This window comes from Macaca nemestrina, chromosome 20, assembly GCF_043159975.1.
Source record: "Macaca nemestrina isolate mMacNem1 chromosome 20, mMacNem.hap1, whole genome shotgun sequence".
Classification (NCBI taxonomy): domain Eukaryota; kingdom Metazoa; phylum Chordata; class Mammalia; order Primates; family Cercopithecidae; genus Macaca; species Macaca nemestrina.
Window position 1 is genome coordinate 17,468,248 of NC_092144.1, and position 18,512 is coordinate 17,486,759.

General features: G+C 54.3%; 2 protein-coding genes across 2 annotated transcripts; one reads left to right on the top strand and one right to left on the bottom strand.

The window, feature by feature from the left end:
• Positions 1 to 3,946: 3,946 nt before the first annotated feature.
• On the top strand, positions 3,947 to 8,417 carry LOC105487957 (MPV17 mitochondrial inner membrane protein like 2). Its single transcript, XM_011751636.3, has 5 exons — positions 3,947 to 4,198; positions 4,587 to 4,757; positions 6,050 to 6,126; positions 6,231 to 6,359; positions 6,975 to 8,417. The coding sequence occupies exons 1-5, from the start codon at positions 4,012 to 4,014 to the stop codon at positions 7,029 to 7,031; spliced, it is 621 nt and encodes a 206-aa protein (XP_011749938.1). The 5' UTR covers positions 3,947 to 4,011; the 3' UTR covers positions 7,032 to 8,417.
• LOC105486701 (RAB3A, member RAS oncogene family) lies at positions 7,732 to 15,308 on the bottom strand. The gene is made up of 5 exons (XM_071087938.1): positions 15,150 to 15,308; positions 13,790 to 14,017; positions 11,630 to 11,748; positions 9,673 to 9,797; positions 7,732 to 8,633 (listed from the first exon to the last, which is right to left on the bottom strand). The coding sequence occupies exons 2-5, from the start codon at positions 14,015 to 14,017 to the stop codon at positions 8,443 to 8,445; spliced, it is 663 nt and encodes a 220-aa protein (XP_070944039.1). The 5' UTR covers positions 15,150 to 15,308; the 3' UTR covers positions 7,732 to 8,442.
• Positions 15,309 to 18,512: the final 3,204 nt, after the last annotated feature.

The window sequence follows — 18,512 nt, forward strand, 5'->3', positions numbered from 1 at the left end:
CTGACATCAGGTGATCCGCCTGCCTCGGCCTCCCAAAGTGGTGGAATTACAGCCATGACTCACTGCACCCAGTACCATAAATTCTCTTAATTTTATTTTTTATTTTACTTTTTGAGGCAGGGTCTCACTCTGTCATCCAGGCCAGAGTGCAGTGTCACCATCTCAGCCAGCTGAAGCCTCAGCCTCTGGGACTCAAGCGATCCTTCCACATCAGCCTCCCAAGTAGCTGGGACTACAGGTGTGCGCCACCATACCCAGATGATTTTGTTATCCGGTCTTACCATGTTACCTGGTCTTACCATGTTGCCCAGGCTGATCTCCAACTCCTAACCTCAAGTGATCCTCCCGCGTCCAGGTCCTAAATGGTAGGATTACAGGCATAAGGCACTGAGCCCAGCCAAGCAATAAATTTTTTTTTTTTTTTTTTTTTTTTTGAGATGAAATCTTGCTCTGTTGCCCAGGCTGGAGTGCAATGGCATGATCTCGGCTCAGTGCAACCTCTGCCTCCCAGGTTCAAGCGATTCTCCTGCCTCAGCCTCCAAGTAGCTCAGATTACAGACATGCACCACCACACCTAGCTAATTTTTGTATTTTTCGTAGAGATAGGTTTTTGCCATGTTGGCCAGACTGGCCTCAAATTCCTGACCTCAAGTGATCCACCTGCCTCAGCCTCCCAAAGTGCTGGGATTACAGGCATGAGCCACCGTGCCCAGGCAATAAATTCTTAATTTATCCACCAGTGTCTCTCAGCAACCAGTAATCCATTTATAGATTACCAAATGCTCAGATCAATGTCAAACAAAACTATGGGAGACCACTGTTTTGGACTGAGCTCCTGCACTAGGCGCCAACAGACCAGATGAAATAAGAATGGAGTCACTTGTGCTAAGTGCCACATAATCAAACTGAAACTTTGAGGAAGCAGACATATCCCAAACAGATCAGTTTTTTATTTTTAAAAAAAATATTTGTTTTGTAGAGATGAGGTTCTGCCCAGTTGCCCAGGCTAGTCTTGAACTCCTGGCCTCAAGCAATCCTCCTGCCTTAGCCTCCCAAGGTGCTGGTATTATAGGCAGGGTCCACTGTGCCCGGCTGTCTTTCCTAAAAATTGATTTTAGTCTACCTGAGTTAGCCCAATAAGGAAGTCCCCTCTGCTTTAACACTTACCAAAAAAAGTAACCTGAAGTTAATCAGGTTTTTTCTTTTTCTTACTCTTTTTTTTTTGAGATGGAGTCTAGCTCTGTCACCAGGCTGGAGTGCAGTGGTGTGATCTCGACTCATTGCAACTTCCACCTCCTGAGGTTCAAGTGATTCTCCTGCCTCAGCCTCCCAAGTAGCTGGGATTACAGGCATCTGACGCCATAGCCAGCTAATTTTTGTATTTATAGTAGAGACAAGGGTTTCACCATGTTGGCCAGGATGGTCTCAATCTCCTGACCTTGTGATCCGCCCACCTCGGCCTCCCAAAGTGCTGGGATTACAGGCATGAGCCACCGTGCCAGCCTTGTTTTTTTTTTTTTTTTTTTTTTCAGATGGAGTCTCACTCTGTTGCCCAGGCTGGAGTGCAGTGGCACGATCTCGGCTCACTGCAACCTCCGCCTCCTGGGTTCACGCCATTCTCCTGCCTCAGCCTCTTGAGTAGCTGGGACCACAGGTGTCCGCCACCACGCCCGGCTAATTTTTTTTTTTTTTTTTGGTATTTTCAGTAGAGACAGAGTTTCACCGTATTAGCCAGGATGGTCTAGATCTCCTGACCTTGTGATCCACCCGCCTCAGCCTCCCAAAGTGCTGGGATTATAGGCGTGAGCCACAGCGCCCGGCCAAACCCCAGAAAATTCCTAAACAGTTCTCGAGTCCCTATGTTCCACTGGCTCCCACCCTGTGGAGTGTACTTTCATTTTCAATAAATCTCTGCTTTTGTTAAGCTTCATTCTTTCCTTGCTTTGTTTGTGCACTTTGTTCAATTCTTTGTTCAAGATGCCAAGAACCTGGACACCTTCAACAGGTAACAACCCACAGGCAGTAGTTTGCTACTCTAGTAGAGAATGCATAGGGGTTTCCATTGAAAATCATTTTTCAAGCCACTTGTGGTGGCTCACGCCTGTCATCCCAGCACTTTGGGAGGCTAAGGCGGGTGGATCACTTGAGGTCAGGAGTTCGAGACCAGCCTGGCTAACATGGTAAAACCGCTGTCTAGACCAAAAATACAAAATTAGCTGGTCGTGGTGGCCCGTGCCTGTTGTCAGGCCTCTGAGCCCAAGCCAAGCCATTGCATCCCCTGTGTCTTGCACGTCTACACCCAGATGGCCTGAAGTAACTGAAGATCACAAAAGAAGTGCAAATGCCCTGCCTCAACTTAACTGATGACATTCCACCACAAAAGAAGTGAAAATGGCCGGTCCTTGCCTTAAGCAATGATATTATCTTATGAAATTCCTTTTCCTGGCTCATCCTGGTTCAAAAAGCTCCCCCACTGAGCACCTTGTGACCCCCACTCCTGCCCACCAGAGAACAAACCCCCTTTGACTGTAATTTTCCTTTACCTACCCAAATCCTATAAAACAGCCCCACCCTTATCTCCCTTCACTGACTCTCTTTTCGGACTCAGCCTGCCTGCACCCAGGTGAAATAAACAGGCAGGTTGCTCACACAAAGCCTGTTTGGTGGTCTCTTCACACGGACACGCACAACACCTGTAATCTCAGCTGCTTGGGAGGCTGAGACACGAGAATCGCTTGAACCCGGGAGGCGGAGGTTGCAGTGAGTGGAGATCGCGCCACTACACTCCAGCCTGGGTGACAGAGCAAGACTCCATTTCAAAAAAAGAAGAAAAGAAAAAAATGGGCCAGGCGTGGTGGCTCAAGCCTGTAATCCCAGCACTTTGGGAGGCCGAGACGGGCGAATCACGAGGTCAGGAGATCGAGACCATCCTGGCTAACATGGTGAAACCCCGTCTCTACTAAAAAATACAAAAACTAGCCAGGTGAGGTGGCGGACGCCTGTAGTCCCAGCTACTCAGGAGGCTGAGGCAGGAGAATGGCGTAAACCCGGGAGGCGGAGCTTGCAGTGAGCTGAGATCTGGCCACTGACTGCACTCCAGCCTGGACGACAGAGCCAGACTCCGTCTCAAAAAAAAAAAAAAAGAAAAGAAAAGAAAAGAAAAAAATCATTTTTCCCTACGGAACGGTATAATTAGGATACAATTGTTTCTGCAAGAGCACAAATTCGCTTGGAAGGAGTCAACGTGAATCGTATGCCCAGAACAGTGACTAACACTTCAATTACTATCATTATTCGGAACCTGAGATAAGAGAACCAGTCAAGGTCAGGTCCAAGGTCATTTTCTGGACCGGGCTCCAACTGGGCTGAGCCGCAGCAGAACTGTACCCCACCCCAAGTTCCATGAATGTGTTTTACAGGATTGGAGTCCACCTCGGTAGCTGTCCTGGTGACAGATCACATCCCTTTTGGTTAAGTCCAGGAGAATCCGGAAATACGGAAGGCAACCAGGCCAGAAGGCGTTGTAACTTCCTAAGATTGTCCAACCTCAAAGCGGGAGGCGGGACGACGGTCACTGATTTGCCCGCGTGACACCGGTCTACGATTGGCCAGTGCCGTACTGGGCTGTTCGGTAGCTGCGACGGTTTCCCATAGGCTGGCACAGAAAGGGGCGGGGCAACAGGACTGCAGCGTTACCAATCGGCATGCGGGAAGTAACGCAATTCTTTTTTCCGATTGGTCCGTGAACCTCGGGCGGTCACTGGGAGATCGACCTTGGGATAGAACGTCTGCCTTTTATTGGTCAATACGCTTCGGGGCGGGCAATGTGGCGCTCCGAGGCTGCCTGCGATTGGTGGACGCGGCGCGGCTCAGGGCGGACCAGAGGACTGAAGATCCCTATGCATTGGTCGGGATGCCGGAGGGGCGGGCAATTTGGGATCGACTGTGACTCGCGACTGGTCGGCGCGGCGAGAGCAGAGCGGCGGGCGGATTCCTTGGCTCCCGAGGGCTATGGCGCGGGGTGGCTGGCGCCGTCTGCGCCGCCTGTTATCCGCGGGGCAGCTTCTATTCCAGGGCCGCGCGCTGCTCGTCACCAACACGCTGGGCTGCGGCGCGCTCATGGCGGCCGGTGATGGCCTGCGCCAGTCATGGGAGATCCGTGCCCGGCCCGGCCAGGTTTTCGACCCGCGGCGCTCCGGTGAGGACGCCACGCTACTTAGCCCTTCACCCCGGGCGACCTTTGATCCCGATACCCGACTGCTGGCCGTGACCCCTGACCCGTGGCCTCAGTCCCCCGCAGGACCCTTGCCCTGACCGCGCCTCTTCCGGGTGTCTGTCTCCCGCAGCCCTGGGTCTTCATCACCTCCCAACCCCCGGGGGTCTCTACCCACTACCTAGGAGCCTCTGGAGCCACGCCTGCTGGTGGGGCTTGTAGTGGAAGAATGCACGGGTGGGCTCTTCCGGTTTTCTCGTGAGGCTGAGGCTCCGGGATGGCATTGGGCTTACCCAGGCCTTAGGCAGGGAGGGAGGGAGTGGACTGGAGAATTTGCCGGCCTAACCCAGCCCCCTGATTTACACTCTTATAGCGAGCATGTTTGCGGTGGGCTGCAGCATGGGTCCCTTCCTGCACTACTGGTACTTGTCGCTGGACCGTCTATTCCCTGCGTCTGGCCTCCGAGGCTTCCCAAATGTCCTCAAGAAGGTCCTCGTGGATCAGCTGGTAGCCTCTCCCTTGCTGGGCGTCTGGTACTTCTTGGGTAAGGAGCCTCCTAAGCCTAGGCTTTGCCTCTCATAGGTGGCGAGGGGTGGAGCCAGCTTTGTGTTAAGAAGGATGCAGAGGTGCATTTCCAATGTGCCCCCTGTTTGGGTGGCCCCGAACTAGGAGCCAGGTCACAGCGGAGACGGGACAGATTCGGCCGATGTGAACACTGGCGAGTGTAAGAGGGACCTCGTCCCTCCTACAGTATCTGCTGGGGCCGTCCTGGGCGGGAGGTTGAGAGCATTTCCCAAAGAAGGGGACGACAAAAAGAAACAAAAAACAAAAACAACAACAACAAAAAAAAAAAAAAAAAAAAAGAAAGAAAGGCCGGGCGCGGTGGCTCACGCCTGTAATCCCAGCTCTCAGGGAGGCAGAGGCGGGAGGATAGCTTGAGCCCAGGAGTTCGAGACCTGCCTGGGTAATATAGCGAGACCCTGTTCTCCACAAAAAAAGGAAAACAAAAAAAAAAAAGACAAAAAAAAAAAGAAGGGGGGCCGGGCGCGGTGGCTCAAGCCTGTAATCCCAGCACTTTGGGAGGCCGAGACGGGCGGATCACGAGGTCGGGAGATCGAGACCATCCTGGCTAACACGGTGAAACCCCGTCTCTACTAAAAAAATACAAAAAACTAGCCGGGCGAGGTGGCGGGCGCCTGTAGTCCCAGCTACTCGGGAGGCTGAGGCAGGAGAATGGCGGGAACCCGGGAGGCGGAGCTTGCAGTGAGCTGAGATCCGGCCACTCCAGCCTGGGAGACAGAGCGAGACTCCGTCTCAAAAAAAAAAAAAAAAAAAAAAAAGAAGGGGACGACACTCAGTTGAGACGTGAAAAGGGAACCAGCGGGCAGAGGGAACAGCTAATGCAAAGGCTCCGAGACCTGAACGAAGAGAAATTGAGGCTGGACTTCATGAGGTGCAACGGTGCCAGCCCTAGGCTCGGTAAAGACAGCAGTATTAATAGAAGAGTCTCTCATTCTCCACCTCCCAGGTCGGCTTCCTGGTCTGTGATGGAAAAGTAATACAACTGACTCAACTACAGGGTGTGTCTCCTTTGGGGCACGTGTTTATATGTTTATGACTTCTGTCTCTCACTGGGACTGACTTGCTCTGTTTTGTCCCTACACCAGCTACCCTAATTCTCTGTCCTTCCCATCTGAAAGTCCCTGTCCCTCTGCCCGGGGTGGGGGGCGCGGGCTCTCAGGGGCCCAACCCTGCACCCTCCATCGTCAGCCCATCTTGTCATCTCAACAGTACTTCCTGGCCTCTAACACTCTGATTTCTTGGTTTCCTTCCCAGGCCTTGGCTGCATGGAGGGTCAGACAGTGGGTGAGAGCTGCCAGGAGCTGCGGGAGAAGTTCTGGGAATTCTACAAGGTGGGAGCACCCGCCCCTTGCCCCTGTCCGGCCTCGCCCCCTCATGGACGCTCCGCCCCCACCCAGCTCCGGCCCCGCCCCTCATTCCCCGCCTTTCCCCGCAGGCAGACTGGTGCGTGTGGCCTGCTGCACAGTTCGTGAACTTCCTCTTCGTGCCCCCCCAATTTCGAGTCACCTACATCAACGGCCTGACGCTGGGCTGGGACACGTACCTGTCGTACTTGAAGTACCGGGTGAGTGTGGAGGGCATACCAGGCACCCAGGGGGCTACACGTGTGAGCTCCAAGTGGCAGTGTAGCCAGCCACCCTGGAGAGTGGGAGTCCCCTGTGCTGCAGGCAACCTTTACCCAACAGTGGGCTGGTGGAGAGCTCCTCACTAGCCGTTAAGACCCAGCCCCGGCTGGGCGCCATGGCTCATGCCTATAATCCCAGCACTTTGGGAGGCCCAAGCGGGTGGATTGCCTGAGATTGGGAGTTCGAGAGCAGCCTGGGCAATCTGGTGAAACCCCTTCTCTACTAAAAATACAAAAAATTAGTGGTACCCACCTGTAATCCCAGTTACTTGAGAGGCTGAGGCAGGAGAATCGCTTGAACCCAGGAGGCAGAGGCTGCAGTGAGACGAGATCATGCCACTGCACTCCAGCCTAGGTGACAGAGCGAGACTCTGTTTCAAAAAAAAAAAAACCCAGCCCTTCTGTGCCGTCTGATGCGACCTCAGCCAGGTCCCTGCCATGTCTGTTGAGCAGGGCTGACGTCTGGCCCGAGGGCAGGTAGGATAGGGCTCAGTTAGGAGGGACCAGGAGGGATGAGCCAGGCTTCTGACCAGATGCCTTGTCTTGTGTGGACAGAGCCCAGTTCCTCTGACATCCCCAGGCTGTGTGGCCCTGGACACCCGAGCAGACTGAACTGTCCACCTCCGGGACTAGATGCAAGACTGACTCCTGGCAGACCATCCCCTCTACCAGAAGGGGAATGGGCCCCTGCAGCGAGCTCGGGTCCTGGGCCACGTCCCAGCGCCACTCCAGCTCCCGGGCATTGGGCTGAGCCGCCCTTCCCAAGCGCACTTCTGGGACTCAGTTTCCCCAACTGGAACACACCCGTGAAGATGGATGATCATCCCCTAGCCCTTCTCAGCAGGAACCTCATACGACCTGTGACCAAGATGTCCCACTTGGGACTCAGCACGGGGCTCACCCTGCCAACCAGTCCCAAGCCCCAACCCCTCAACACTGCCGTCCACCTGGCTCTGGGCCAAGCCACCGATCCAGAGCTCCCTCAGGTCCTGGGACTAAGGCGGGGATGTGGCCGATCCCCTCAGAGCAGGCTCAGGCCTGGAGTCGGCCCCCAAAAGTTTCAGGCAGGGCCGGGCAGCCTCTGTGTTTCCTTTCCTGGTCGTGAACTATGGAAATGCCATTAAATTATCTCTGTAATGTAATTGAAACTGCTGGCTGGGCGCAGTGGCTCACACCTGTAATCTCAGCCCTTCGAGAGGCTGAGGTGGAAGGATTGCTTGAGGCCAGGTGTTCGAGGCCAGCCTGGGCAAACATAGCAAGACCCTGTCTCTATTTATATTGAAAAATAAAAATAACAAAAGAAAATGCTGTGGATGGTCAAAACCAGGGTGGGCAGGGCCCGGTGCTCACAGGAACACACGTGGTCCATTCGCTTTATTGGGTGTGTGTAGTGTTGTCTTGACATCTCCTAAGGAACTGGGGGGCACGTTTGACACTCATGAGGTCAGAACAGGTCTGGTGGGTAGGGGGAGGGGTCCCAGGGTGGTGAATACCCACAGCACAGCCCCCCACCAAAAGAGAAAACTGGGGGAGAGGAGCCCGGCAGGCCAGACTCTGACCCCCATGGTCCGCACAGGGAAACCCCCAACAGCGGCCTCGGCCCACCGCGGCAGAGCCGAGGGACTGGCAGGCCTGGCCACCTCCCATTGCCCGATCAGCCTGCTCTAGGGTGTCATCTGGCCCCCTCTTCACAACTGACAACTGTGGTTGGGGGTGAATTTAAAAAAAAGGCGAGGGGGTTCAGGAGGGTGAGTGGTGAGTTCACAGGGCCACGAGACACCACGGCTGAGTGGGGAAAGGGCTATATGTACAGGATGGGCAGGGCTTGGGGTGGGCAGGGGAGCCCGGGCCCCTGGGGGACATCTTCGATAAATAAATAAATAGCTACAATAATAAATAAGGGTGACGGGCTAAGTCAGGAGTAGGGGTCTTGTGCCCATGGCTGGTAGGGGCCAGGTCAGGCCCAGGTAGTTGGGGGAAGGTGGGGAAGACGGGAAAGAGGGGAAAGGGGGTGGGGTGGCTCTCAGCAGGCGCAGTCCTGGTGAGGTGGCACCTGCTGGTCACTGAGCTGTGGGCCCTGCTTGGCGCCTGTGACCGCAGGGTCTGCCGTGTCCAATGACTCGGACATCTTCTCGCAGATGACGTCCACCAGGCGCTCAAAGGTCTGCTTGACGTTGATGTTGTCCTTGGCGCTGGCCTCAAAGAACTCGAACCCTGTGGTCAGGGAAGGCAGAGATGAGGACCCTGGCCACGCCCTATGCCAACTCCCAGAGATGCTTCTCTGAGGAAAGGAAACACTGGAGATTCCCAGTGCCAAGTAGCTTATTGAAGGTACTGACAAATCCCACAGAGAAGCAACGTTGAACTGGGTCAGCTCTGCATTTCCTGCTTTTTTTTTTTTTTTTTTTTTTTTGAGACAGGGCCTTGCTGTGTTGCCCAGGATGGAGTATGGTGGCGTGATCATAGCTCACTGCAGTTTCGACCTCCTGGGCTCAAGTAATCCTCCACCTCCACCTCTCAAAGTGCTGGGATTATAGGCGTGAGCCAGTGCACCTGGCCTCCTGCCCTTCCTTCCGAAAACTGTGTCTCCTTGTCCTTAGGACCTGGCAAGACATGCCCTGCAGCGTCCAGCCCAGCACCATAGACTGGCCCTGGAAGCCTCAGACACTCAAATCCAGCCGTGACCTCCCCCTGCTCACACACCCTCTGTGGCTCCCTATTGCCCTCCAAAGAGTCCCAGCCTCTCAGCATATGGTTGAGGCCCTCTCTGATCGGCTACATTTCCTCCAGCTGACCCTCATGTTTCAGTCTTGTGAAATTATCACCAAAACACACAGGATCTTTCTCACCGCAAGCCTTTGCCCAAGCTACTTCCTCTGCCTGAAAGACCTTCTTCCAAGCTCTAGAGTCCACTGCCCACCACTCCAGGAAGCCTGGCTCCTCTCATGGGCTCCTCTCATCCAGGTCCCTCCCTCCACCTCAGGGGTCCCTTGAGGCCTCCCTAGATGCCTCTCGAGCCCAGCAACACCCAGCAAAGCATTGGACAATGAGTGTCAGAATCAATCCTTAAACTTTCTGCATGGTGAACTCCTACACATCCCTCAAGATCCGACACAAATGGCTCCTGGATGAAGGCTAGTTTGCAGAAAGTGTGAATTACCTGGCTTAGCTGTAAGACCTTGGGTGTGAGCCCTCCCCTCTCTTAGTGTCCTTTTTCTAGCCTTGTGGGTCTCTGGCCCAGCTGGGCACTCACCAAGGTGGTCAGCTAGCTGCCGGCCACGTTCTGATGACACCACCCGCTCATCCTCCATGTCACACTTGTTTCCTACCAGCAGCACCTGGGCATTGTCCCACGAGTAGGTCTTGATCTGGGTGGACCTATAGGATGCAGCCAGAGGGGGACAGGTTATTGCTTGGAGGATCCCAGCTCCACCCTGACGGGCTGGTGTGGAACCCGTGTCCTTGTCCAAGGGAGAAAGACCCTGAAGCTTGGCCCTCCATCCTCCCCACCATGCTTTTCCCCCATGTGCCCCTCGTTCACCCCACTCCAGCCCCCATTGACCCATTATTGCTTTTGTGTTTTATGTTGTTTTTTTTTTAGATAGAGTCTGGCTCTGTTGCCCAGGCTGGAGTATCTGTCTGCCTTGACTTCTCAAAGTGTTGGAATTATAGGCATGAGCCACCCAGCCCAGAAATTTTCTTTTTTTGAGATAGAGTCTTGCTCTGTTGCCCAGGCTGGAGTGCAGTGGTGCGATCTAGGCTCACTGCAACCTCTGCCTCCCAGGTTCAAGTGATTCTTCTGCCTCACCCTCCCAAATAGCTGGGACTACAGGCATGAGCCACCACGTTTGGGTAATTTTTTGTGCTTTTAGTAGAGACAGGGTTTCACTATGTTGGCCAGGATGGTCTAGAACTCCTGAGCTCAAGATCCACCCACCTCGGCCTCCCAAGGTGCTGGGATTACAGGTGTGAGCCACTGTGCCCAGCCTAGAAATTTTTTTTTAAGTTATTATTTCTAGAAAAAAAAACAAAACAGTTATTACTTCTGAGCAGAAAATTGAAATGTTTGCAACCTCTAACCTATGCCAACTCTCCTTTTTTTTTTTTTTTTGGAGACAGAGTTTTGCTCTTGTTGCCCAGGCTGGAGTGCAGTGGCGCAATCTTGGCTCACTGCAACCTCTGCCTCCTGGGTTTGAGCGATTCTCCTGCCTCAGGCTCCCAAGTAGCTGGGATTACAGGCATGCACTACCCCGCTAATGTTTGCATTTTTAGTAGAGATGGGGTTTCTCCATTTTGGTCAGGCTGGTCTCGAACTCCTGACCTCAGGTGATCCACCTGCCTTAGTCTCCCAAAGTGCTGGGATTACAGGTGTGAGCCACCGCGCCCGGCCATGCCAACTCTCCTTATAGTCTCTATATTCTCCACCCTACGCTTGCAGATATTTTTTTCTACATGGTTATAGTTTTACTTTTCCATTTGAAATCCTTCCCAGACTCCTACCTTTTATTTGTTATTTTTGTTGTTGTTGTTGTTGAGACGGAGTCTCACTCTGTCGCCCAGGCTGGAGTGCTGTGGCTGGATCTCAGCTCACTGCAAGCTCCGCCTCCTGGGTTTACGCCATTCTCCTGCCTCAGCCTCCCGAGTAGCTGGGACTACAGGCGCCCGCCACCTCGCCCGGCTAGTATTTTGTATTTTTTTAGTAGAGACGGGGTTTCACTGTGTTCGCCAGGATGGTCTCAATCTCCTGACCTCGTGATCCGCCCGTCTCGGCCTCCCAAAGTGCTGGGATTACAGGCTTGAGCCACCGCGCCCGGCCTTATTTGTTATTTTTTGAAGAAAGTTTGGCTCAGAGACAATGGCCCCAGAATGAGTGTGCAAGGCCAGAAGCGATGGCTCATGCCCATCATCCCAGCACTTTGGGAGGCCAAGGTGGGCAGATCACTTGAGCCAAGGAGTTCAAGACCAGCCTGGGCAACATGACGAAATCCCATCTCAATTAAAAATACAAAAAATGAGCCAGGTGTGGTGGTATGCACCTGTAGTCCCAGCTACTTGGGAGGCTGAGACAGGAGGATCACTTGAGCCCAGGAGGTCGAGGCTGCAATGAGCCCTGATAATGCCACTGCACTCCAGCCTGGGTGACAGAATAAAACCCTCTCTCAAAGAAAAGAAAAAAAAAAAAAAAAAAAGAGCAAGTGGGATGCACTCACCAGTCCTGCACTGCATTGAAGGACTCCTCATTGGTGATGTCATACATGAGAATGAAGCCCATAGCGCCCCGGTAGTAGGCGGTGGTGATGGTCCGGTACCGCTCTTGCCCTGCTGTGTCCTAGGGAGGAAGAGATGAAGGTTAGAGAAGACCCACACATAAGGCCCTGGGAGAGGAAATGAGCTCTGATATCATCCAGTTCAGCCCCCTGGGAGGAGTAGGAGCTTGCCCAGAGGCACAAAGTGTCAGAAAGAGCAGGTTAGGTCACCAGTGCTCGGAATATATGATTGCTCCATTATTCTACAGAGTCATTCAACAAACATTTACCGTGCCAGGTGCTGTGGCTCACACCTGTAATCCCAGCACTATGGGAGGCTGAGTTGGGCAGATGGTTTGAACCCAGGAGTTCCAGACCAGCCTGGGCAACATAGCGAGACCCCAACTCTACAAAAAATACAAAAATGAACAGGGTGTGGTGGCTCACACCTGTAGTCCCAACTACTCAGGAGACTCAGGTGAGAGGGTTACTTGAGCCCAGGAGGCAGAGGTTGTAGTAAGGTGAGATTGCACCACTGCAGTTCAGCCTAGTGACAGAGTGAAACCCTGTCTCAAAAAAACAAACAGGGGGCCAGGTGCAGCGGTGGCTCACACCTGTAATCCTAGCACTTTGGGAGGCCAAGGTGGGTGGATCACCTGAGGTCAGGGATTGAGACCAGCCTGGCCAACATGGTGAAACCCTGTCTCTACTGAAAAAAAAAAAAAAAAAATTGGCTGGGCGTGGTGGTGGGCCCCTGTAATCCCAGCTACTCAGGAGGCTGAGGCAGGAGAATCGCTTGAACCCGGGAGGCGGAGGTTTCAGTGAGCCAAGATTGCGCTACTGCACTCCAGCCTGGGTGACAGAGCAAAAACTCTGTCTCAAAAAACAAACAAACAAACAAACATGGACTGGGCACTGATCTTTGCCATACCCTGAACTGGACACTGGAGACACAGTTGTTAACAAGATGGGCAGAAATTCCTGCCCTTGCTAAGTGACACCCAGTGTGGGAAATAGAAAATAACGGTGTAAACTGGGCGCAGTGGCTCACACCTGTAATCCCAGCACTCTGGGAGTCCGAGGCAGGTGGATCACAAGGTCAGGGGTTCGAGACCAGCCTGACCAACATGGTGAAACCCCGTCTCTACTAAAAAAACAAAAATTAGTTGGGTATGGTAGCAGGTGCCTGTAATCCCAGCTACTCAGGAGGCTGAGGCAGGAGAATTGCTTGAACCCAGGAGGCGGAGGTTGCAGTGAGCAGAGATCATGTCATTGCACTCCAGCCTGGGCGACAGAGCGAGACTCCGTTTAAAAAAAAAGAGAGAGAGAAAAGAATAGTGTAAATGTATCCTATATTGGAAAGTGACAAGGACCAAGGAGAAAAATCAAGCCAAACGAAGATAGAGAGAATATAGCTGTAGGTTTAAAAACTAAAGGAAGCCAGACTCAGTGACACTCGCCTGTACTCCCAGCTACTAGGGAAGCTAAGGCAGGAGGATTGCTTGAGCCCAGGAGTTCAAATCCAGCCTGGGCAACAGAGTGAGGCTCTGTCTCTTAAAACTAACAAGGCCAGGTGGGGTGGCTCATGCCTGTAATCCTAGTACTTTGAGAGGCTGAGGTGGGAGGATCGCTTGAGCCTAGGAGTTCAAGACCAGCCTAGGCAGACATAGCCAAACCCTGCAAAAAAGAAAAAAATTAGCAGGGGTGGTGGTAGGCGCCTGTGGTCCTAGCTCCTCAAGAGGCTTAGGTGGAAGAATGGCTTGAGCCTGGAAAGTCGAGGCTGCAGAAAGCCGTAATCACGCAACTGCATTCCAGCTTAGATGACAGAGTAAGACCACCCTGTCTCAAAAAACAAACAAAAAAAGAGAATGGGGACCAAGATCCAGCTGAAACCTCATACATGGAAGAACTTGAAGATGGGGAAACTGAGGGACAAGGATTAGGCGCTTATGGGAGAACACAGTTGCTGTCTGTTTCTGCCCCTGGTATATAGTGGGCACCTGATAAATGCCCAGTGTGTAAGTGAATGACTCCAGTCAGGAAAGAGACAGACAAGGCTGGGGCTGCTTTTCCAAGGACAGGAATCAGACGGAGCCGGGCGGGAGCCCGCCAGCTGGGACCCACCCAGATCTGCAGCTTGATCCTCTTGTCGTTGCGATAGATGGTCTTGACCTTGAAGTCGATGCCCACGGTGCTGACGAAGGCAGGCGTGAACGAGTCATCAGCATAGCGGAAGAGGAAGGACGTCTTGCCCACGCTGCTGTTGCCGATGATGAGAATCTTGAACATGTAGTCGAAGTTCTGATCCGAGGACTCCTTCTGCCCATAGCGTGAGTCTGTGGCGGATGCCATCTGGGGATACCGGGTGTAGGAGAGCCGTGAGGGGGGCTCTCTCCATCCTCATGTGCTCAAGCCCAAGCAGAGGATGGTGAGGGCTCCAGAAAACGGCCAGTATATGGAGAACACCCTTATCCCATCAGGAACCCCAGTATTAATTGGTGGTGCCCCCAGCAGAGGGCAGCCTGTGACCTTGAAATCCTGGACGTTTCGGAGGAGGGGCTCAAAGAGTCGCCGATGGGGACACTCCAGCAGCCCCCTCCAAAAGGCCTATGCCCCCGGTGGGGCTGTAACCCTAAACCCAGGGCTGAGCCCAGAGGGGATGACTGCAGCTGGCTCCGCCCCCCATCAATCTTTCATGGTCCTCAGAACCCGGCCGCAATGCCCCACGTGCACTGCGTGCATGGTCCCTCGAGGACGCGCATCTGCAGCCCCCGCTTCCCCCAAACCTCCAGGCCGGAGAGCTCCGGCCAAGGCCGCTGCATCACATGATACAGGCGGGGCAAGCACACGCTCACGTGCACACAGCCTCAAACACGCTCATCCGTACATACAGGAGTGTGTGAACGCACTGGAATGCACAGGACAAAGACATAGACACCTGTTTGCACACCGACTCGCCTATAGAAATGTGCAAACCACCCGTGAGCACAGGCCCCTCCACCCATGCAGGGTGTGCACATCACCCACACGGACACGGATCCCCGTGCTTGTATGCACGGGCCATGCATGCACAGGCGGTCCACACGTCTTTCTCCACGCGCATGCAACACGCACACACTTAGGCCCAGACCCCCACGGGGTCACACGAGCATATCCAGGTACACACGCAAGGGTACACACAGACCTGCTGACACAGGCAGGCGCGCACACGCGTGTGCACACCACGCGCACGCGCACGCAAAAGCCTCCCGCGCGCACAGCTTCCCGCAAGGAGCTCGCCTCCCCTCCCCCTCCGCCGCAGAGCAGGGGGGTTGGGGGGGTTAGTGGTGAGGATCAGACAGGAGTGGGGCGCCCAGGCCCTACCCATTCCTAGCCTCGCGACCGCCGCATCCTTCCCCTCATTCAACCCTAGTCAACCCATCAGTCAAATGAAGGTTATGCAGGTGCTTGGAATCTGAGCACACCCGGCCGCGCAGGAGCTCACCTTGCCCTGAACCGATGCAACGGCGACCCTAGCGGCAGTGACTTTTTTGGCGGTGGCGGTGACAGGGCCCCCTGTGCGTTGATGTGGGGCTGGCTGTGCGGTGGCGGTGGCGGCGGCGGCAGCGGCTCGGGCCCCTGCAGTCCTCGGTGACGTCCTGCAAAGGGAGGGGCGGGGCCTCACATGTAGATAAGCCCGTGACGCCATCCGGAGGCGGAGCCACGCGTAGAGATGTGGCCCATTGACGCACGCGGAGCCAGATGGGGCGGGGCTCCTGCGCAGATTGACGCGCAAATGGGGCGGGGCCTAGAGTTTGCATCCAGTAGGGGCGGGAGCGGCGCGGCGGCCGACTCCGCCTCTCGTCCGCCTCGGGGAGGCGGGGCCCCTCAGCGTTCTCTCACTGGCTTAAGCCCTCGAGCGACGGGCGGAGTAGCCAATCAACGATTGTCTACTCCCTCCTCCTGTCCAATGGTGGCATCTGGGCGATTGAAGGGTCGAGAGGCTGAGGCCTTGGCTGAGCCCGGGTCTTCGAGGGGCGGTTCCCTTACCCGCCCGCGCCCACCCCAGGTAGGGACTCTTGAGGCCACCGTCTTGTCCAAGGTGCTGTGACACCTGGTAAATGCCCCTGACTCCCAATTGCAGAAAAGAAAAACCGAGGCCCAAGAGATGTTTTATGCCCTCACACAAATGGGGTTCAAAATAATACAAAAGAATAAACAGGGGTCAAGAAGGACCCCTGTCCCATTCCCGAGGCGTAAGACCCCCACTGAGGGAGGGGCTAGCAAAGACTCCACCCCTCCCCCGTTTCTGAGGTTTGAAAAGAAAGAAGAAGTAGAGGTCAAGAGAGCCACCTCTCCCCACCATTCCCAGAAAAGGAGGAAGGGGCTGACGGACTCTCTGGGAACCCCTCCCCTCCCTGCGCCCCGTCATCAAGAGGAAAATTCGAAGAAAAGGTTTAGCAGGGACAGAGAAGCGACCTGTCCTGGAAACCCCTTAAAGCCTGCGGTAAATGCCCCGGGAAACAGGGAGGGCACCAGCCGAAGCCTCCAGCCCTTCAATGCTCGGGTTCAAAGACCCGGGGGCTGGGAGACGCCCCTCCCTCCATCCTGGGAAAGCAAATGGAGCCTTTTGGGAGCTAAGATGGTCCATCGTTTATTCCTCCAAATCTTCAGGGAAAGAAGTCAGAATTTGGGGAGGGGGCAGGAGCCCGAAACCCCAGCCCCTACTTTGGGTCTCCTGCGCCCTCTACTCCAGCTTTCAAACCCTCCAGGGGTGTGTGGCCCCCTGGAGAGTCCTGATCCCCTAGATTCTCTCCCCACACCTCCCAGTAGGCGGGGCTGGAGTGTGTGTGTGTTGGGGGGTGACTCGTCCTGTTTATAAAAAGCTCGCCAGCTGCGGAGGCGCGGAGAGACCAGAATAACTTAGCGCCTCGAGGCCCAGCCGCCGCCAACCCCGTCCCCAGCCCGCCCCCAACGCCCTGGAAGTACTGGGACGCCCAACCCCATGTCCCCGCACCGTTTGCATTTGGGAAATTTATTTTTTTTCTTTTTAGGGTAACAAGTTGGCTCCCTCCTCCCCCACTCGGACTATAAAAGTATCACGAATCCACTGCGGAGAGATTGGGAAAATTCAGAAAAACAAAAAAGAAAATAAAAAGAAATCCACCTCCCATTCTCCCCGCCCTCCGCGCCCACGCGGTAGTCCGTGCTCTGTGGGGGGTTCCAGGGCAGCTCCTCCAAGCCCTTGCCTGCGGCCTCGTTGGAGGGGAGGAGGTTTTAGGCTACTCAGCTCCCTGATCGCCCAAAGGCACGCTTCCTACATGGGTGGTTCTCTCGGAAATACCTCCTTCCTTTTTTTCCCCAGGAAGAGAAAAGTGAGCCACGAGAATGTGCAAAAGCTTCTGTCACTGACGTAGTATTTTAAAGTAAAAATAGCCGGGTGAGGCGGCTCACGCCTGTAATCCCACCACTTTGGGAGACCAAGGCGGGAGGATCGCTTGAGCCCAGGAATTGGAAACCAGCCTGGGTAACATGGGGAGGCCCCGTCTCTACAAAAAATTTAAAAATCAGCTGGGTGTGGTGTCGCGTGCTTGTGGTCCCAGCTACTCCCGAGGCTGAAGTAGGAGGATCACTTGAGCCCAGGAGGTCGAGGCTGTAGGAAACCGTATCGCGCCACTGCACTCCAGCCTGGACGACAGAGTGAGACCCTGTCTCAAAAAATTAATTACGGCCGGGCGCGGTGGCTCAAGCCTGTAATCCCAGCACTTTGGGAGGCCGAGACGGGCGGATCACGAGGTCAGGAGATCGAGACCATCGTGGCTGACACGGTGAAACCCCGTCTCTACTAAAAAATACAAAAAACTAGCCGGGCGAGGTGGCGGGCGTCTGTAGTCCCAGCTACTCGGGAGGCTGAGGCAGGAGAATGGCGTGAACCCGGGAGGCGGAGCTTGCAGTGAGCTGAGATCCGGCCACTGCACTCCAGCCTGGGCGACAGAGCGAGACTCTGTCTCAAAAAAAAAAAAAAAAAAAGAGAGAAAAAAAATAATTACTTAATTTAAATTTAAAAAGAATGCAAGCCCTTGATTATCCAGAGCAGCACTGGGCTCTGGAATTAGAAATGGTTGAGCTGGAGGAGGGGCTGTGGGCTTGGGGCATTTTCTGTGTGGCAGGAGAGACACAGCTGGTGGGAGAAGGGGCTGGGCTTCCAGGCCGGCCCCACTCAGAGGAAAGTCCAGAGGCCTCCCCATGGCCCCACCCTATCGTCTACACTAGACAAATAAAAATAAAAATCTGGCCAGGCGCGGTGGCTTATACCTGTAATACCAGCACCTTGGGAGGCCGAGGCAGGAGGATCACTTCTTGACCTTGAGGTCAGGAGTTCGAGACCAGCCTGGCCAACATGGTGAAACCCCATCTCTGCTAAAAATTCAAAAATTAGCCTGGTGTGCTGGTGCCTGCCCCAGGAGGCTGCTTGGGAGGCTCAGGCATGAGAATCGCATGAACCAGGGAGGCGGAGGTTGCAGTGAGCTGAGATCACACCAGCCTGGGTGATAACAGGGAGACTCTGTCTCAAGAAAAAAAAAAAAAAAAAATTAAAAAAAAAAAAGTATCCCAGATACGGGTCCAGGGACGACTTCTTGGGGAAGAAGACACTAACTTAAAACCCAGTGGGGGGCCAGGCATGGTGGCTCACGCCTGTAATCCCAGCACTTCGGGAGGCCGAGCGGGTGGATCACCTGAGGTCAGAAGTTCAAGACCAGCCTGGTCAACATGCTAAAACCCCGTTTCTACTAAATATACTCCACCTAAAAAAATGAAAAAGAATGGCCGGGCGCGGTGGCTCAAGCCTGTAATCCCAGCACTTTGG